General features: G+C 41.8%; 1 protein-coding gene across 1 annotated transcript; it reads left to right on the top strand.

The window, feature by feature from the left end:
• Nucleotides 1–5,100: 5,100 nt before the first annotated feature.
• Nucleotides 5,101–21,870, top strand: LOC115824070 (deoxycytidylate deaminase-like). The gene is made up of 4 exons (XM_030788155.1): nt 5,101–5,166; nt 9,062–9,197; nt 14,202–14,318; nt 21,770–21,870. The coding sequence occupies exons 1-4, from the start codon at nt 5,116–5,118 to the stop codon at nt 21,868–21,870; spliced, it is 405 nt and encodes a 134-aa protein (XP_030644015.1). The 5' UTR covers nt 5,101–5,115.

Here is a 21,870-nt window from a genome sequence, read left to right as displayed (position 1 = left end):
ACGGACAACAAATTAATGCACCAGACATTTCCTCTCATTCATTTGGTTAAAGCTCTTCTCCAGAGCCAGTTACAAGTATTAGGCTGCCTTATAAAGGTGTGTTTTAAACGAATGCGACACGAAGTTTACAAGCGACACGATGCATGAAAAGTCAATGGCAGGAGGCGAATGGGCGGAGTTAATCACCGCGAAACTACGAGCGACACGAAATGGGTGAAATGAGCGATCGCTTGGGTTAAAAAAAAAATGTTGAACTCAAGCGAAAATTTCGCCTGGCGAAAGCCAACCACCTTCAAGTAGGGCTAGAAGCCACGCTCCCTTCCCAGAAATCTCCTCACGAGATAACTTAGCTGTCTTCTGTTGTGTCTAGCAAACTTGCTGTGACGTGATGCAAAATTCGTTTGTTCATTTTTCAGGCAAGCAAACAGACTCGTTGGTGGAAAGCGAAGCGAAATTTTGCTTTGCGTTCGGTTAAAACGCAGTGTTAGTCAATGGTCAAACAGCGCTGGAGTGAACCTGTGGGGTTAACCTGCCTTACTCAGGGACACTCTGACAAACTCCCAGACTACTTGGGATTCAACTCACCAACAACCATCTGGTTACAGGGTTCCTTCCCCATCACTAAATGTCCATCGATATCCACGTAAGGGGCATATGCAGTGCCCGTAACAATAAAGCATGTATTATCAATGCAGTGGCTCTGTGTGGCTGATTGTTGAAGGACCTACCTTTCTTCATCGCCCGCTCAGACGTGCTGAGCATCCGGTACATTCTGAAAGCATTGCTTCCTCTCTTCATACTCTCTTCATAGTCTTTTACTTCTTCAGTGTCAGGTAGTGAATTCATTGCACAACGAAAACTGGCCTTCCATGTCTTGGGGTCTGGCTCATCTATTTCGGGACGGTACTTTCCTGCATTAAAGTGGACGGATAGAACATCGGTTCATCATTAGTCTGGCAACTCATGTTTACAGAGTTTCTACTCCATTTTGTGCCTGGATAGTTATAGCAGATCTGTTTAAACATGAAAACAAAAGAAAGACAACACAGTATGTGTCTTTGCTTGGCTTACCTGTGTGAATTGCCCAGTTCTTAAATAGAGCTGCATCCTTGTCTAACAGCCATCTGTGCCTAGCTGTGTGCATCCATGGTATCTGAAATATCTTCTTTTTGTAAAAAAGAAAAGCTCTATGCTTTCAAGTCAAACAATAATTTGTCCGTTAAGATATATTCTTACAAGTGAAGCCAAGACAATGCTTCAATATGGGGGCTCTGTTTTTTCAAGAGACCAAGTGAAATATTTGTTTGTATTTGTAATGGGCTATTTGCAAGGACTCGCTTGTCTTAAACATCTGCCTTGATTTTCTGGCTTCTATACAGCTGGCAAGCCTGAAAATCAAGGGAGACATCTTGCAGTGCAACATTTCAGGATTTGTCAGATAACTTGAGTCAAAACTCAAAGCTGTCTAATAGGAGAACAGCTAGGGACCATTCCCATTGGACAGTGCTGACTTTCAGTTATCTACCTAACTGACAAATCTTGCTTTGTGGAATAACCCCCTGAGGCTATAACAAGGTTAGGTTTGTGTAAAGTGGAAAAAAAAAAGCTTAATCGTTAAACCATACTCTAACTTTCTTAGAATCCAAAATCTGTCATGTGTTAGCATACAGTGTCTTATGTCATTTTATAATACGCAATAACTGTTTCTTTACATTTTTTGTTCATCACAATTTTATGAGGAACATCAAAAAATGTTGAAAGGTTGACTGCTCAACCTTTTTTTGATGATCTTAACAGACACACTTTTTAATGGTAAAAAAAAGGGGGGTTTGTGTTTTATATTGTAGACAGAGATATAGCTTTCCCTGTCACTTTACTGTCTATGGTTTAGTGACAGTCACTATGACGGTAACAGCTAATAACTTGAAAATTTATTCAACTCACTTCATAGTCCCTGTATCAAACCGCTCCTGACCTGATGCTCCAGCCATGGATGCATTCGCATACTATCGATAGGCATCTTGGCACTGAAAACAAGGCAGTGTCAGTTAGTATGAAACAAACATGACACTAAACAGATGCAACAGAACTGAATCCTATTTTGTAGCGAGCAGGAAATTTAATCAAATCATTTACCTTATTCCGAGTGCACGATGACGCAGTGGGTAGCGCTGTTGCCTCACAGCAAGAGGGTCCAGGGTTCAATTCAAATATGGAATTGCATGTTCTCCTCATGCCTGCGTGGGTTTCCTCCAGGAGCTCCGGTTTTCTCCCACAGTCCACAGTTTGTGAATGTGCTTGTCTGTGTGTCTGCAGTGGGCCCTGCCTTTCGCCCAGTGAACGCTGGGATAGGCGGCATCCTTAGAAAGTGAATGAATGAACGAATTTAGCCTACATTATTACCAATATCTAACGGTGGATGTCTATCTAAGGATGGATCCCCACACATGTTTCAACGTTGTGAAACTTTTATGTTTAAATGGGCGTTGTACAGAAATGATTCAAGAGGAGGGCAAACCAGTATTATGACTGTGTCTGCATATTCGTATTAGTAATGAAGTGAGAGAAGTATCCTCCAAGATTTTTCCATCAAATTTATCCTGTTAAAGAAGTGTTGGAAGGTTTTAGGCTAAATATAGACTATACCTGTGTTTTTTTCAATTCAGACAGAGGGACAATACTTCATCGATTGTTTCCCACTGTGATCATTCAAATTAACTTTGGACAGATACGCAAAACGTTATAAACATAAAAACGGGTACTAATGTACAGATTTATGTTTCTGATGTGATGTTATATTTTGTGTTCAGCGGGTTGGATGGTAAGATTCACTATATAATTCGGCTTCTGATCATTCTTGGCAAATTCCACATCCACAAATTGAAATGGTTTTGCTCCAGCAGTGTTCTCAAAGTTCAATTCACACAGATTAAAATGACCAAACTCACGTTCATAGTTGACAATTTTGAATTCTGAACAAGTTCACAGTCCCAGTTCATTTCTTCCATTTTTCTTTTTTAAATGAGCTGCTCTGAGCTCATCTTTTTCAGTAGAACCTCCTCCTACCCATCCATCCCCCGGCCCCCAGTCACTGCCACTTTCCTCCGGTCGTGTATACTTGTACCTTCATAAGTTACGCATTTTACTAGTAAAAGTGCAAAAGCAAATAATGTAAAAAAGTTCAAAACACAAAGTAAATTCCTTTGTTTTCTCACGTGCCTGCATACGTACATCAGTGTACTCAGTACTCACCTACCAAAAACCATGCATCATACCATTCAGACAAAAGCAACGCCTATTTACACTTGTCCTGCTAACCTTGCAGGAATTTAAAATGAATGACACTATAGGGATTCAGTCACTTGGAATGGGAATTGGAATACTGAATGAATTAATTTAATACAGATATGGAAAAAAATATGCAGAGGGAGTGCACAAAGGGGAAACCATGTGGAACTGCTGTGGATGCAGCTGTGAGTTTGACTTGGGTGGAAGAACTTTGTGGGTGTTGACTGGTCTTACCCTTTGTTAATGATTTGGTCATCAGTCACTCGCAGATATTTCCCAAGACTGGACGGATGCTTCAAATCGACATGTCTTTTCAAATGTGATGACGATGTGGCTGACGTTCGGACTTTTTTTTCCAGAAACGGGGGGCACAATGTGCACAGAAATGTGAGATTTTTTTCCGTCGGAATCTGTACTGACTAGTTCATAAAACTCCTTAAAAATAATCATAGGAACTGGCTTCAGCAGTACCGCTAGCTGCATTGTCTGAATCGCCACTTGCATTGGCCATTTTGCAAAACAAAAAAAAAAAGATTAAGCTTGCCAGTGTTATTTATAATGCACCATGTGCGCATGCACTGTGTTTTACTGCACCCGAGGATTCCGAATCTCGCGCGGATATGTTCACGTTCACCGTTCCCCGAAAAATTGAGCACGCTCACTGAACGCGCTCTTTTAGCGCGTTCATGCACCACACTGGGCCCTGCGAAAAAAAGCCCTGCGTTGCTGTTGAGCTCAAACAGTATGGCACTTTAATCAAATCTGTGAAGAACAAAAAAGCTACTAATACTTTTAATATTTTAAAGGAACTACGTTTTATTTGAACCCTAAAAGGACTCACAGTGAATGAACTTTGGAGTCCTCTGGCTAGTGCACAGTTGCTCTTTACTGTTTTTGTATGACAGTTGTTATTATTTCTCTTCGTTGTAAATAAAGAAAGTTTTTTTGGGGTGAAAGACTGTACCCACATACTACATCAGAAATGAGTGTTCCGTACGTCCCTTCTGCAAAACACTGCAGGATCACTGTAATAGAAGTTTAGATTATAAGAAATTTGAAATTAATTTTTGATGTGAGGATATGAATCGAAATAAGAGAGAGGTAGTGTTACAGAGAAATGTCATCATATATATTTTTTTCAACATTTTTGATTTTGGAACCTTATATATCCCCGGTCGGAATTTTATGTAAAATGTTTCCAGTCGGTATTTTTGCAATATTTTGCGCAGTGTGGTCGCTCCTAAACACAAACTTTGGCTGCTTCCGCAAATGTGCCCTAGTGGGAAGGGCTACCAAGATTTTTAGCGGGAGCTCTAAAAGTGTACAGCACGACATAGCCGAGCGATTAATTTGGATATCTGTGAAATAAACGATCAAGCAGCAACTGTCGGTCTTCACGCAGAACCTTCCAAAATGAACCAAGAGATATACAGAGAAGCGTCTCGACAAAACGGGTAACAGTCAATTGATTTTCTTTAAGTTTCTTCTCACGTCTGTCCGTGCACAGTGATTAGTAGGCTCAGGTCATATGAAAAAATAATGCAAAGTTACATATTTACATAAACTAGGAATATATCGTCTGTGTGTAGGTTTCCATGTAGCTTAGTCTTTTAAAGCACATCTTACTTCTTAGTGAGGATTCAGTCTCCTCTCCACAAACACGTATGTCTGTGAGTTTTCATATACTTTTTGTTGCCTCACATAACTTGTCACGTAATGTTACCGCGCCTTCTGCTCTCTTTCTCACGTTCCTTTTCTTCTCTCAGTATACAGAGTCAGGGCCAAACGAAAAAGAGAGAAGACTACCTGCAGTGGCCTGAATATTTCATGGCAGTTGCATTCCTGTCAGCTCAAAGAAGCAAGGATCCTAACTCACAGGTATCAGTGCACAGTCGCCCACCGCAACCCCTAATTACACAGTGACTGCGCACAGGCTAGTTCTTCCTCTGTGTCTTATCTACCTAGTTATTTTGGAGCGCAGTTTGTATACATATCTTCAATTTTTGAGCACTCCTAATTTTTGGATACATTCCTCACGGGTACTGGCTTTCAGGCAGTGTCTTCGGCTTTCTTTTTTTTGCGTCTGATTTCTCTTTTCTTGCTAAACGTATTAGAAAGCCCTTGACTTGCTGCCTTAACAAACGGAATCGCATGTAGTTATAACTAGATCGGTCTCATGCTGACGTGAACATAAAGTTTTAGTTGATCTTGTTGGTCATGATAATACCGCCCCCAGCCCCTGACGTAGCAGGCTCTTGGTTCTAGCCCAGCAAAGTGTTGGTGCCACTCTGGAACCAGTTTTTCGGGCCGAGAGCTGGTTCTTTGGCTGTCGAAACGCGAGGAACTTGTTCAAGATTAGGCACCGGCTCCGAACCGGCACTGGAACTGCCTCGGTGGAAAAGGGGTATTAGACTTTAAGCCAGTTGGACAAACTGGCACAAGGTCTTGTTTATGCAAATATTAAAAATTATAAGTATTTCTGATATATTAATACAGACTTGTGGAGTAGGCGCAACATTAAGACTATGACCAAAAAATGTATCCCTTTAAAGGGATAAACTGTTTGAATTCCAGCTATGTTTTATATTTTTCAGTTTTGTTCATGTCTGAAAAAAAAAAAAAAAAAAAAGCAAAACCATTATTTTAAGCAAAATATGATTGTACCAAGTATTTTAAACCAAGTATTTTTAAACAAAGTATGACTGTAAATGAATAAGTGTTAGTCTACCACTGCGCCAGACTAGCACTTCATACTTCATTTAATTTAATTATGTATCGCCTGGTGCCCATGCTCTTGTTTTGCGTGTAGTAATGGCTACTTCCAGTAGAGGGATGTAGTGAGTTGAGACAGACCCTCTTCTGAAGGCAGCTGCTGAGGTGCTGGTCCAAGCAAGAAGCGCTTTCATCTCTTACTACAGTTGTAATTTCAAGCCAGTGCCCAAAATAGTTATAACTGAAAATGTGATACAGTGTGATCTAGTCAGCTGTTCTCAAAAATTCGAGAAGTCCTATAAATATTCTAAAATGAAGCAATTATTTCTTTTAAAATTCAAACAACACTGTGCTTAAAAACAAATCATTATAACATTTAGAGCACACCTTGAAGAACAAATATCATTTTAATGAATTTTTGGATAAGTTATTTGGGTGGCGTGGGCGTGTAATTAGTTTGAATACAGCCAGCCCATCTAAAAAACAGTTTACAGAGGGCTTCCCATGTGTGTTTGAAATGAGTTACGCTAAACCAACTGCACATATCAAGGAAACAAATTAGGTAAAGATCAAAAGATCCTACTGAATTTCAAATGGGTTTTTTGGGGGGGGGGTTGGCGGGTGGGTTTGTATTTATTCAAATACAACAAAAACATCAGTAGCAGAACATGTAGATAGTCTAACACACGATGCTTCCATTTCCTTGACTGACTTTTTTTGTCTGATCATTTTAATCTGACTGATGTCTGTCTGATAAAAGTGCGACTCTAATCAGTGTTATTTGTGACAGACACCCAGTACCGGACGTCTATCGAGTGAGCAGACACGGATTCATTCGCATGGGCGCTGTCTCGTTACCTTAAACCCTGAACGTGTTTTTATTGCATTGCACTTTTTATTGCATTAAATTTACGCTCTGTTTTTGCAAGGACAGCTTCTGTTCTAGCACTGAAATGTGAGTGTACAGTTTCAGTCGTTTTGAGCGGGCATGTGTGGAAAGGTGGAGAGGCGGGGTTTGGGGGGGGGGGGGGGGGGTTACGAGGAGTTGGCACTGCTCCTCTCTGATAAGCCCGGTCCCACTGGAGAAAAGGGGGCAGAAGCAAGTAGGGCACAGCGGGGTGCCCCCCCCCCCCCGCCTCCCTCGTTCCACTAATCCTCTACATACGCGCAGTTCTCCCCTCCAGGTGCCCAGCCAGTCTACACCTGCTGCTGGGAGCGCTGAGAGAATTTACCAGCAGGCAGAGAGAGGGAGGAAGCGCATAGAAAGATGACAAAAAGAAAAAAAAAAGGGGGACATAAAAACTGAAAAACAGGAGTGAGAGGGACTGACCTTCTCACTCGTAGACTTTTTTTGGGTAACTTATTGTGGAATAATAGTGTTATTTTTTTTTTTTTAAATCTGTGCCAAAACAGGTTTTGGGGGAGTATTTTTTATTTTTTTTTTTTTACCATATGATCTAATTTAGCACAATCTGTGTTCATTAGCGCTTTGACGGTTAGGCAGAAGTTGGCCGCCAACACAGGAAACAACAAATCGATGAGGGATCCAACACCGAATGCGATCTCGTAAAATGCAATCCTGTGACTTTAGCAAGTCACAAGAAACTTTAGCAAGGCTTGTCTGGGCACCTTTTGAATTTCAGAGAATGTACCAGAACATGGTGAGATACTGGAAAGTTTATGAACTTTTTCAGTTGTTTTTTTTTTTTTTTTTTAAAAAGTCTAACTTATAACAGTAGTCTCCCAAGCTTTCAGAGAAACACTGTTTTGGTCAGAGTGGATCTCAGGAACTGTTCCATGTTTTGGACAATGAGACAATCCCGTTCAATACTTTCAGTTCAATATCGGTAACTCAGTTTTTGCACTCAGGAAGTTGTTACAGGGTCTTACACAACTTTAACTATTTGGTTAAAGTTGATGAAAGTTCTCCAGCAGATGGTGTACGTTTGACTCAATTAAATTGAAAATGTAAGATGATGTTCAAAATCTTAAGCAGTAATGTCATAACTGCTTTAACGGATGGCTTTGGATTATAGTATAGTACGTACTATCATATGATACATGGACAGAATCACCCCAAGGGGAATGATGATAGATTTAAAAAAAAAAAAAAAGGAGTCATGAATTTCGTTTACTTGAGTGGTACATGAGTGAAATAGTGGTGAAGGTAGGAGTAGATGAGTAATCTTTTAATGTGTGATTCCTGGTCAGATCAAAGCAGAGTGCTCAGAAAAGGAATCTTACCAATTCCATTTGATGTTGTATCTTGGTGCCCTTTTACATGCTATAATCTAGGGCATGTATATTTGTGTGTGTGTCTCTCTGTGTGTGTGTGTGTGTGTGTGTGTGTGTGTGTGTGTGTGTATACACGCACACACATGCAAAATATATATATATGTAACATATGCGCATGTCTATATGTATGTCACATATATGTCTGTGTATGCTCTAAGCTTCACATATGTTTACAACTGATGAAGTACCTCTCTCTGAATGTTAGTTATTAGTTTTGATTCCTAGGCAATATGAGTGCCTCCTGTTGTCATTGATTCTGAAATAACAACGTTGTATCTGGTTTTGCAAAAATATATGCGTGTATATATTTACCCTCTATTTTGCTATAGGTATGACCATAGTCTGCTAGGACCACTTGTTCGTTTTCTCTCTCTCTCTCTCTCTCTCTCTCTCTCTCTCTCTCGTTTTTTCCTGAGGCTTCTATGCTGGGGAGAGGGGTAACAGAGTCATGGGGCCCATGCTGTGGTAACCGCAGAGAAAGTGTAGGGGGTGCAGTGTCAGAAAGCTAGATTAAAGGCTAAGGCATTAGAGCGAACTGCCCTCCGCTGCTACGGCAACTTCACCAGATGTCTTTCCTGGCATTCGAACCGGCAACTGTCCTGCTCTGTGTAAAGAACCCTAACTCAATGAACCGCTCGCGTTATTTCGTTGTGTTTAAAAAAAACAAAAACAACAACAAAAAAACAAACCAAACAAAGGAATCCTCTGTCACATGAAACTTGCAAATGCTTTTTTAAAATTTTTTTTTATTGTTTTTTTTTTAAAGGTTGGTGCTTGCATCGTGAATCAGGAGAACAAGATAGTGGGCATCGGCTATAACGGAATGCCTAACGGCTGCGACGACGACCTCCTGCCCTGGTCGCGGTCCGCTAACGATAAGCTGGACACCAAATATCCCTATGGTGAGTAGCATGACCCAGGACGCCAGGGAACAAGAATAGACATTTATAAAAAAAAATGGCTGACTATCAACGCGAGTTGATGTCTTGAATCAAATTCTCATCGCTTCGTCATACAGCTCAATATCCGTAAGTTATGTTTTGATGATCAAATTGTTCTTAGGTACATATGGGTTCCCAGTTGCAGCAGGTAGGCATGTCACTGCTTAAACTGACGTGGGTCAAATAATTGTTTGAATCCTTTGAGTGACTGAGCCCAGTTGCATTTCTCTACAGAGTACCTGTTCCTTTTGACTTTGTTCTCTTAATTAATAGGTTAACTGTCAGAGTAGATGAAAATTTTCCATGTGATTTTTTTTTTTTTTTTTTAGGTATTTGCTCCAACACACACGCTCCTGCTAGAATTTCAGTCATTTTTAATAGAAAAGGGCAAAAGGGTAAAAGAGCCACGTAAAAGCATTTTGGTACAGAGCCCGGTCTTTCAAACGATTATTTGACCCAGAAAATGTGAATTGTGCTTCATTGAGCATCAATTTAAGTTGATGTAGGATGAAAAGGAATGACTCATGTCCTGCTCTCAAGTTGTTCTCAAAGATAATATTTTAAAAGTTATTTGACCTCTCGGATGCTGGGGGGGGGGGGGGGGGGATGAGAACAAATCGCATTGACCGTCTGAACGTGCGCGGTCCAGGCGAGAGTGTCCGGTGGACAAAGGCAAATCAATCGCACGGCAAAAGCTCAATCGAGCACATTTAAGAGCTGCAATAAGAGAGGTGCCGTCAGGAGCGAGGAGTAGGAGGAATCGACCGTCGGACCGACAAAGGTGTTCTGCCAGAGATCTTGATTTAACACACTCGTGTCGTTTCTGTCACAAATGTGTTTTTACCTTATCAAGTGGCAAAAACGCGCTAACATAAAGAAAATAAATAGGCGCTGAGATCTGATAAATGAACTTAAGCCCTGCATACTGATTTTATTTCAGGTGTGTGTGTGTGTGTATGTATGTGTGTGTGTATATATATATATATATATATATATATATATATATATTTATTTATTTTTACACCTTTTGTGCTAATTCCGTTCTTCAGTAGTATAGTTAGGACAGGTTGCCACTTTTCACCTGTAGAGGGCAGTGGTCACTAAATCATCTTACACCAGCGAGTCAAATCCACAGTGTGGGGTATTTTCCTGTGGACAACCAGCTGCTTCTCAATAATGACCCAGTTTGCCCAGTTACTAACCGAGAATTTCATGCATATAATATTTTTTTTTTTTTGAAAGAGCTCAACATTATATGCATGCTGAATATCAGTAATGCAAAATGACAGCAATGCAGAGGCTGGATTTGGTGAACCGTACTGACTTATCCACTGCCAAATGGGCAGATTATGGTTCGATTCTCCACTGAGAATAGCTTTCTGAGCAAGCAGCTCAATGTGTCAGATCTTCACCTGCTCCTGGACAAGCTGATTGGATGGTTTTGATGACTTTGCCTGAAAAATGTGTTTGAAAAATTTGAAAAGCATATTATACATGTTGGTCCAGCCAGTAGCAAATCAATAATAGAGTGTTTTTAAATCAATAACACTCGAAATAATCAACAATATAGTGAAGGATATGCAACTGGAGTCAAGCTCTTTGTTGGTGAGATATGAGTGTACAGTCGTGGAACACAGTGAAGGGTGACAGTTTATGTGACTCAGCCCACAGGATGTGACTGCGTACGTTTTTCCTATAGACCAGAGTTCTTCAAAATCCTCATTGTGGAGATCCAGAACCTTGCTTGCTCCTGTTCTTGCCTCTTTAAACTGAGGCTGATTTTTGACATGGGATGTGGGTGAACGCGACCATCCGGAGACCGTGCCGCTCTGGTGTCATGAAAACCAGCAAGACCCCGTGGGCCTGCAGGACCCAAATTAGGGAACCCAGGTTTGATGGACAGAGCTAATCTCAGTGAGAAACAAGTTAGAGAATTGCAGTGGAATATCCAGTAGGACAAGGAAAACTAACACAGGGGACCGGTGTCATTTCGCAGAACCGCAGTCGTAGGCTGTGAAATCAGAAACACCCGAAGGATTCGTCCGCCTCTTCAATTTCGATCTGACCACTTTTAATTAGAAATCTACCAGTTCTATAGTTACATTATATTCCCTTAAATACATTAAATGGATGTCCCAATTTTTTTTTTTCTAAAGCAATGTAACCTGTTTATATTAATTCTCTGCTGTCTCACTTAATTGCATCTACGGAGGTCTTTTTTTTTTCTTTTTTTTTTTTATCGGTGTTTGTTTGTTTAAGGGTAAGACAAAAGTTTGTGTAACACTAGCCACTGGGGTTGACCTCCTAAGGTTCATCTCCCCCGCACACAAAACAGATCAAACGCTGGTCTGTCTGGAGCCAAGCCCTCGCCCCGGTGACGAAGAAAACAGTGCCTGGTGGGTGAGCCGTTTCGTTTTGTTTGGCTTCCCTGCTGCAGATTGTTTGAGGGAGAAAGTCAGAGCGCACAGGTTCACTGCTGAGGCCCTAATGAAAGGAGAAGCAATAAAAAAATGATTGTCTCACGCCCAAGCCTTCAGCCAGGTGTCAGAGGGCATGGTTTATTCAAACGTGTTTTGTCGACAAAACTGCCGGTCATCGTGGTAATTGGAATACTGTTAACGATAACTGACTTTTTTTTGTGGTTTAGGGATTAAACACTCCTCTCATGAGAGCTTAAATTAAAGACATTATTGCAAAAAAAAAGAATGAAGACAAGACAAAATGCACAACCTGCCAATATTTACAAAAAACCCCCCAAAAAACGGCTTAACCTTATCATAACCTATTAGTAGGTGTCATGTGCAGGTAGCTATCAATCTTCAATGGTATCATTAACAACCAACTTATAGTAATGACACAGTGATTTATCCATGAGAGGGCAGTCCAGCTTTCATTTCTTTCTTTTCTTTCTTTTGACTGCAAATGCCTGCGTCTGCACGACATGGGATGAGTCCTGTCGACTTATGATTTCGACTTATGATTTCGCCTGCTGTGCTGTGAGTCTCCTAATAAAGAAATAAGGTTCTCTCCTTCTGACAGCAAAGAATGAGGCGAAATAGATCAGGTCCCACGGAGCTGGAGAATGGAAGGGAGCCCAGCTTGGCATCAAGCTAATGTCTAAATTATGATCTTCATTTTATTTATTTATTTCCTTTTCTGTTTTTTTTTTTTTTTTTTATACAGTAATGCTTTCCAGCTACAATAGAATGTTAATGTAATTGCACCATCAAACTTTGGGGAGTAAATGAACCGTAATTTGTCGCTGGTATCGGTGACCAAACCTCCCGCGCCTCCCGCTAACGTTGGACAGGGACCAGATTTTATGCTGGGTCTCGCCTCAGAACGCGCGGTTAAGAGGGCTCTCTCTGAAAACACGTCGTCACTCAGGCGGCTAAAAATGTAGACTTCGCTTAACACCTGGTTTGACGACGTTTTTGTTCCTCACGGGCGACTTTGCAACGTGCAGATGTACCAGCCTGAGTGATCTGTTTTGCATTTTAGTGCACTCGAAAGTGTTTGGGATTTTGAGCATTTGTGAATGAATGAATGATGGAAGACTTTCCTCTGTAGAAGCTCTGTGAAACTTACCGTTCTCTCGTCTCACTAACTCATTGTTCCTGTAGCTTATTTGACATGCACCTCTTACCTATTGAGTCATATACTAGTGCAACTTGTAGAGAAACTTTGTATTTATTAAAACCTCAGAACCATAAATCTGGATTCTTTTTTTTTCCTTTATGTTTCGTTAGATTTAGTGGGGGTACATTCTTAACATCCTTGAATATGCATTTGTCGTATTTAAGGACAGCAAATTGTATGATAAATTAATCTGAGAGAATCTTAAATTATGTATTTGTGTCTCTACTGGTATTTGGTACATATAACCAGCCCACTCTCTTGCACCTTAATTATTCACTTTTATTGTAAATCAGTTGTTAAGAGACATCTTGGCATAAATAAAACAGGAAAAAAAAAAAAAACACGTTCAAGTCAGTTTTTTGATTCCATCCTTGCCAAAATGGAAAGAGATCCTGTACATTGATGTGGTAGTTTTCAAATTGTGTTTTTTAGTCAATGTTGAATAAACTTACTTTGTTTTTGAGCCAAGAAAGACAGAATATATTGGACCTACATGGTGCTAATTATTTTTTTTTGAGAGAGAGAGAGAAAGTGTTACTACGGTTGTATTTCCATTACGATACTTAAATGCCCCAGAGAAAGGAAAAAAAAAACCTGAAAGGAGATAGATCGGTTTTTTTTTTTTTTTCTTTCCTCTGGTCAGGAGCTAAAACCAGTCTCTGTAGTCCACAGTCGGTCCTGATGCATCTTCTTTTCCGTTGTCTTCAAATCCCCAACAGCACATGCATCAATGCTTTCCTGCCAGCCTGTCAATGCTGATGGGTATGTCAGACTAGCTCTTGCTCCCGCTAGATCTTGTCTCTACCTGTGAATCGCTAAATTATTGATGTCTTTCCTCCGTCCACTTCTCCTCCAGCATTCTTGTCCTTTTTCTCTCTCTCTCTCTCTCTCTCTCTCGCTAGTTCTCCCGTTCTCACGCCGTATGTTCAGGTGATATACCAGTGCAAAACACTGGGTAGACTGGTGTAGCATGTGTAGCTGTGGTTATGGGATCCCCGCTGATAGGTCGATTCATTACTGCTAATTAACGGCGGGAGTGAATAATTAGCTTTGGGTTTTACTAACTTATGTTGTGGTGAGACGACATCTGTTGAGACTTGCTGCGTTGTGCATTACTGTCGAATGGTGTTTTTTTTTGCCTTTTAAGTGTGTGTTGCTGAATCAACATTAAAATGAGACTCTGTGTGGTTTTAAAGTAAAAAATAGATGAACTGTTATTTTATCATAAACTTAACTTTGTCTACGTCAATTTCAGACTCTCTCTCTGACCAGATTCTTTTTTTCTTTCTTCTTTCTTTTTTTCTTTTTTTTTGACCTCTACGACAGTTTGTCACGCTGAGCTGAACGCCATCATGAATAAGAACTCTGCAGACGTGAAAGGCTGTACCATGTACGTGGCTTTGTTTCCATGTAACGAATGTGCCAAACTCATCATTCAGGCAGGTGAGTATGACAAAGACATTTCTGTTTGAATTAGTGGGTGTGTTTGCATTTGCATTTGTATTTGTGAAAGAGAAAGAGAGAATTTATAAAAAGTTAACCATGCGTGCGACGTGGTCCATTGTTTTCGCTGTGGCTTTGGCGAATCTCCTTTTTTGTCATGCGGTCACACCTCGGCGGATTAACCAAAGGACGGTTCCTCAGTTAGCCAGGTAACATCAGTCAGACGTCAAGACTGTCCAATAGGAATGTTCATTAGCTGTTCTCTTGTCTTGTTTAAGAGTTTCATCTCTCTCCCACTCTCTGTCTCTCTTTCTCTCTCTTTCTCTCTCTTTGTGTGTCTCTCTTTCTCTTTCTTAGGTTTAGATAGACATATAAAGACAATCGCTGTCAGTATCATCTCAGCACAATTATGTTTATGCCCCAACAAATAGAATTTTTTTGTTTTTTTGCATGGCTTAATCCTTCATTTTAGTCTCGGAAATTTTATTTCAAACTCTTTCAAAATAAACTTTATTTTAAGTTCCGTTTTAAGCACTAGCCCACAGATTAATTCTAGTAAAGTTTTGCCTGTACACACAATTTTTCTCTCTTTCTCTCTCTCACACACACACGCGCGCGCACACACACACATACACATACACATATTGATTGAATGTATTGAGAACATGTTGTTCTGGGGGTGGGGTTCTGATGGAGTTGGTGGATAAGATGTTCAGTGCTCCTGTGCCCAGGTGTGGTGTTAGTACGTCTCAGTGGGAGTTCTGTGTTTCTGGCGCGCTGAATTAGATGAGGAGAGAAAGAGAGAGTGAGTGAGTGAGTGAGTGAGCGAGCGAGCGAGTGAGTGAGAGAGGCGTTGCTTGGTGAGAGAACTCCTGCTGGGCTTAGCTCCCTGAAGGGGGCCAAGAAACTCCAAACACACACACACACACGCACACAGGCTTTTTCGCTCACACACACATAAACCATAAACAACCAGAATACTATCTTCTCCCTGTGACTCTTTGCGCCTCATTTGAAATATGGTGACATGCTAGTGTTTTGTCCCCCACCCTCTCTCTCTCTCTCTTTCTCTCTCTCTCTCTCTCTCATGCATAATTTTTTTCCCCTGGTTTACTTCCCAGGATCCCCTGCTGATGCTCCTGAGGCAAAGGCCTCCTGGAGGAGCATGCTAAAGTGAGATCGAACTGACGCACACACACACACACGCACACACACACACACACACACTGATCATAAGGAGAGCTTTCGTGGCCTATGCTCTGGCGCAGTAGGGTGTAAACTTCTTCTCCAGGCTCCTTCTTCATTAAAGAGCATTGTGCGTCATGACCCACATCTCTCTCTCTCTCTCTCTTTCACGCTCAGTCTCACCCACCTAAACCCCTCAAGAGTACGACAAGACGAAAAAAAACAAAACAAAAAAAAAACCAAGCACCTACCCTCATTAAAAACGCTCTTTTGGTATGTCAGATAATGTTGAACAAAGCAGCTCCTTCATGAATGCCTCTCCTCTATGCGATAAGGGGGGGGGGGGGGGGGTTGAGGATGAGGAAGGGGGAGGGGGGGCTGGGTTGAGGGGTGAAGTTGTGCGTTTGGAGAAGTGTAGTATCTGTTCTCTATGAGCGTGGAATGTGAGTGTGTTTGGTATGTTCACACTTGTTTGCGCGGTTGACTCGGGAGCGTTTTTGGGAAAAGGGGGGGGATGAAACTGGAATGCCTTTTTTTTTTTTTTAAAGGATATGACTATTTCATTTCAGTTGCTCTGCCGGTGAAATAGGACCTCTAATGCTGTGATTAGAGATCCTATGTTGTTTTCAAAAGATTGAAAACAACAGATGTTTGGTAATTACACAGAGAGTGAATGATAATGTAACAGATTATAAACATGCTAAATGCGGATAGCGGCGGACCTCTGGTACATTTGAATTGTTCTGGTAGGCTCTGTTTCCAGCAGAGGTCGAGGAAATGTTTTGCGGGTTATTTACAAGGGGGCGGGGGTAGACTTTAGATTCCTGATGCTGATTCGACGAATGCACTACACATCCACTCAACACAGCGGTCCTTTTGAAGCTTGGAATCCTAGGAGACCTTTTAAATTGGAGCTGTGTGTGGTTTTTTTTTTATTTCGTTAAATGAACAGTATTCTCTCATCAGGAATGTCCTTTAAAAAAAAAAAAATCAAGAGAGAGCGAGAAACAAAAGAAAAGGGACGGATGGAAAGATGGGAGACAGAGACAGGGAGATATCTCTGTACTCAGAGTTCTGTAACTGACTGTAGAGGGCACTGTGGTCTTATTTCTTTGGCTCAAGCACTCACCTCTGATCTCTAACCCACCCCCCCCCCCTTTCTTTCTCATTGTTTCCTCTCCTCCATCCACCTGCCTCTCCGTTACTTGTCTCCTCCACGTTCTCCTCTGGGCCGCCGTCTCCAATCAACGTTTGGATGAATCTATTGCGTGTCTCGTTTAGAGTGAAAATGAGTTGTGTTGTTTTCAGAGAATATGGCTTATAAGCCCACCACTTGAAAGCTTACTTCTCTCTCTCTCTCTCTCTCTCTCTTCTCTCCTTCGCCTTCTCTGTCGCTCAGCTTCCCTATTTTATCGACACAACTCTTTCATTCTTTTTCACTTGCATCCTTTGTCCCTCCCAGTGAACTGTTTTTTTGCCTCATTTGTGTTCCTCTCTCTCTGTCCAAATCTCTCTCTATCGCTTTATTCTTTCTTCCTGTGTCTTTGTCTATCAACCTGTCAGAGCTGACACCTAAAGCTGCAATGTTATTGATTAAAAAAAAAAAAAAATCACCACATTTTAGATTCATCATCTAGTTCAAGCACGGCTAATGCGGAAACATTTGCTTCCGCCGTCAGGCCATTTCTACCGCGCCTTCGATCTTTGAAAGTCGTCTTCGTCTTTTGAGGCCACCCTCGTCCGTAAAGTTCACAGGAGAAGGCTGAATCTGAGGGGGAGAAAGTATGATGGAAAGAGAAAGTTTTTCTGACTTTTTTTTTCTCCCTGGAAGAAAGCAAAGACCACCCCCCCCCCCCCCCCCCCCCACCTACCCCCCACCCCCCCCCCAACCCCGTCTTTGCCTATTGTGTCTGGAAGCCAGCCCTGATCGGGATGGAGTAGTGGGATTACAGGCTTGTGCCCAGGTTGAGTGACAGAATACTAATGTAACTTAATTATGACCTTGGGGGGGTGATTAATTTTGTGGCTTTTCTAGTCACCTTTTCACCTGAGTCAGTCCAGTACCATCCCAGTGCCCCTATTGTGCTTCTATTAGCTAATCAACTGCCTTTTGTTTGGCCTGATCTCCATCCCTTTGGAATACATGTAATGTCTGCAGCCCCTTCTTTTCCAATAACAAACCTGTTCCGTTCTATTCACTCTTAAGTCTGGTCAATGGACTTTTCTCCGACACGTTCTTAGTTTCTTTTTTTGTGTGTGTGTGTGGACCTGTCTCCCTTTCTTTTTTTCTTTTTTCTTTTCTCTGAGTTTTCTGTTATTGAGTTTTCCTTCCTCTTTCTTTATTTGCTTTTTGTTTCTCTTTCTTTCTTTCTTTCTTTCTTTCTTTCTTTTCGTGGTCTTTCTGGCTGGATCACATGACGGCGTCCCCCGCGCGGTGGCCGTGCTCAGAAGCATGCCTTTAAAGATTTGCCGGTCTCTGTGGGCTGCCTGCAGTGGGCCTGCCTTCTTGTCACTCTCTGTCGCTGTTTTTTGGAGGGACTGACCGAGTCTGTCACTGTCACGTCTCTGGAGAACGTGCAGTCACGACCGTCTTTTCCATCACACACATTCTCAAACCTCCCCAACACACACACACACACACACACACACACAAGCACTGTTCAGCGAGACAGTTTCTGGAACATTCACCAAGCGTCAGTTCACTCTTTACACCCCACCCTACATCTTCTGGGCTTTCTTGACATGAATAACAGAAAGGCATCGCATCTGTTTATGCAAAGACAGGAGAAACCGTAAACCGACTCATGGCATTGGCGAAAGACAACGAATGTTTTACCTTGGCAGCGTTTGTTACAGTATTTCATTCCATGTCGTAATTGGTGTTGTTCTTTCTGTTGATCTGTAAGAAACAGTGAAACCTGTACCAGATTATTCAAAGAAAAAAAAAAAGGCAGCTCATACCTAACATTTTTATCGCAGATCATTTTCCTTGGACCCCCCCACCTCACCACCCCCCCCCCCCCCCCCCCCCCGGTCCCCCGTCGCCCCATGTTTTAACAGTAATCCTGGAATGTTTTAGTCTCGGCTAGAAAGTTCTTTTGGAAAGCCGAGCCAGTTTAGGTTTCATCCCACCAGTTCACCCGAAGGACGCGTATCTGTCTGAGTCAGAATGGGCTGCACTAAAGCTTTAGCTAAACGATTCACTCCTTGACTTCACGTGACAGCTGGCATAGCGAACGTATTGCTTGTTATCCGTTTATACAGCCTCATATTATCTTAAGCGACGAAGGTTAAGTGGAATCGCGCAACAGAGCAGCTTCACCTGCCGTGCGTTCTATAGAACTCAATGCTGCGTCAACTTTTTCAAGGCTTTAATCCTCAACCCGGTGTGATAAAAAATCTCGTAAAGACGAGATGAGAGCACTCCGCTACACCGAGGACGCAATTCATTCACAGTCAGCCAAAGAAGACCAAAATAAATAAATAAATTAAAAACCCCACAAAAAAAAAAAAAATATTTCCGTGTCTTGTGTTCGGTAACACGTCGAAGATGGTTAAGTGTTTAAAAAACTGTTTTTATTCATATAGCTTACGCCGCTATCCTGAGAGATTTGTAATTATTATTTTCAATGTCACGAAGGTCGCACACATCTGGGGCACTTTCGGGGGCGTGTTTGCTGTGAGGTGTCATGTTAGGGGTTCGAACCTACAGCTGCCTGGTTTCTAAGCTACTTCCCTAAATCAGCTTCTTTAAGAAAGCCTTGGTTAAAGAAGAAGTGTGGTTAGTCACAACTGTTTCCCAGTTTTCTTTCCAGTGTCATTGTCGATATCATTGAAGATGTCATTTGCGGAAATTAGAGATACAGAAAACTAGTAAAAGATTTCATTGTGATGTCATGGGTGAGTTAAATTGGCAAAGTGTAAAATTCCGTCTGCTTCAAACTTGTGTTACTGTCACAGTTGGTGGTGTTGTGGGTACATATATACAAAAAAGTACAGCACATAACAAATCTCACATCTTTGTAAGTTAAAGAAGCATTTTTATAAAAGAGACACTCATTTTTGGCCACAGGTGACCACACATAAATACATGCGAGACTATTTTTTAATTTTTAAAAATATTTTTTCTCAAAAAAAAAAAAAAGCCAATTTTCCATAATAGACTCAAAAGTGTATTAATATCACTGGTCACAGATGCATCATCAGTTCATTTCCAAGTAAAAGTTTATTGTTTTGAACCGTCCAACGATTTAACAGAAGGATGCAGGGTTTGCTGTGTGATTTGTAGTCATTTGGATACTGTTTTCATGCGTTCACAGGGAGGCAGAACAAGAGTGTCTTTGTTTGCTATTCGTTTATAAGGTAGGCTGTAGAGGAATTTTCAGTCAGCCAAGCATCGGTGTACTTATTGGATATCAGAATGACAGTGGCCAAAGAAAACATTTGTAAATATTGATCTGCTGACATAAGATGTCAGAAAAATCCCTTTTACAAGGAGGCAGTTGCCAAAATGCAGTCGTCATATGTCAGCAAGGATACCCCCCCCCCCCCCTCCTCTTTAAAGCAATATTTGTCAACCCATTAGTTTTATTTTTAAGTCATTTTTTTTCCTTTGTAATGAGCTTGAACTGAAGGATAGCTGAAGCATCAACATGATTAAGATCCTGGAGTCTGTCCATCACTCTGTCATTTCACACTGCGAATAGACACACTGCATTGCTTACAAATACATAACCTAATTAAAAGGCAAGTGCAAGCTCTGTGGGCAAACCAATAGTAAGCTAATTATTTAATATCGTCTTTCTGTTATTTAATGTTTAACTATTATTTTAATGAGTCTCTCTAAGGGGCACTCTTTCTCTGCTTTTTTTTTTTTTAAGTTGCTTTCCTTCAGCTTTTTTTTTTTTTTTTTCTTCCCCCCATTTTTGATTAGCCCAGTAATACAAATGCTTTTTGAACGAGGCCGCTAATGCTCCCCAAATAGCCTCAGTTTTCAGGGTTTAGTACCTTTTTTTTTTTTTTTTAGAAAACATCGGGGTATTTACTGTAGAAATGACTGAGGTTTTTGTATAGCTGAAAGTTTGAGTCTCTCAGCATAACTGTCGTAAGGATCACTTTAAAGGTGAGGCTAGTGGTGGTCGCGGTACTTCCTCCAGCGTATAGACCATTTGTTCACCGTGGGAGATGTCGTTTAGTCTCTGCATCTTCCTGCACGGCGGATAAAACTGAGCCTCTCTCCTTGTCCGTGGACACGTGTGATAAGATAAATTGTGTGTGAGGTTGCATACGGTCGCAACATATGTGGCTTTGAAAAATTTCAACGCGAGGTAGAAGAAACAGCAGTGGGCCCAATAGTGGTCTGTGGGGGACTCCCTAAGTCTGCACTACACAGAGTGTTTGCCCGCCGTTGGAGATGGCATTCGCTCTGCACGTCTGTCCCTGCTCGACGGATTAAACCAAGCCTTTCCTCCTTGTCGATAGAAAACCCTGATAAGACCCAGTGTGGCGTTTAGAGGGATGTGTACAGACGCAGCATATGCGGCTTTGGAAATTCAAATGCGAGGCGGTCCAAAGGCAGCGGGTTCTGATGTAGAACTGTGGGGGGCACTCTTAAATCTGCCCCTGTGCTTTCAGGAGGAGATTGGTGATCAGGCAGCCACCTGGCGTCTGACCTTCTCTGAAACCACACTCTGCTCTCCACGGCCCTGTGGGTCTAGCATGTCTTCTAATCGAGCTCCCCCACGTTTGCCATTTTTTTATCCTGCAGCCTGAGTTGGAGTGGTGGTGGTGGTGGAGGAGTCAAGAGTGTCTGTGTGTTTGAGAGAGAGAGAGAGGAAGAGAGAGAGAGTGAGTTGGTGTATGTTTGTGTGTGTGTGAGAGAGAGAGAGAGAAAGAAAGCAAGTGTGTGTGTGTTTTGAAGTAGGGGTAGAAATCACCTTATGTTTTAAAAATGTCAGCCATCTTGTGCTCTTGATATTGGCTATGCCCTCGCTGGCTCGGGTTATCGACACCCCCCCCCCACCCCCGGGACAAATACTCACCCTGTTACAACCCACCAGGCTTTTTTTCTGTTTTGGCTACCTCCTCATTCACGACTGGTATGACCAGGCTGATAGATAATTGACTTTCTCTGTGTATCTCTCTCCCCTGTGCGCCAACCCCCCCCCCCCCCCCCCCCCCCCCCCCCCCCCCCCCCCCCCCCCTTCTTCCCCCGCCCCCTGTCTTTCCCTGCCTCCCTCTGCCCCTCTTCTATATCTTACCTACAGGTATAAAGGATGTGATTTACTTGTCAGACAAGTACCACGACTCTCCAGAAATGACTGCCTCCAGACGGCTTCTTAACTTGGCGGGAATCAAATACAAGTGA

This window comes from Chanos chanos, chromosome 11, assembly GCF_902362185.1.
Source record: "Chanos chanos chromosome 11, fChaCha1.1, whole genome shotgun sequence".
NCBI lineage: Eukaryota > Metazoa > Chordata > Actinopteri > Gonorynchiformes > Chanidae > Chanos > Chanos chanos.
The sequence above is the reverse complement of the archived record's forward strand: the minus strand, read 5'-3'. Positions and strand labels throughout refer to the sequence as shown.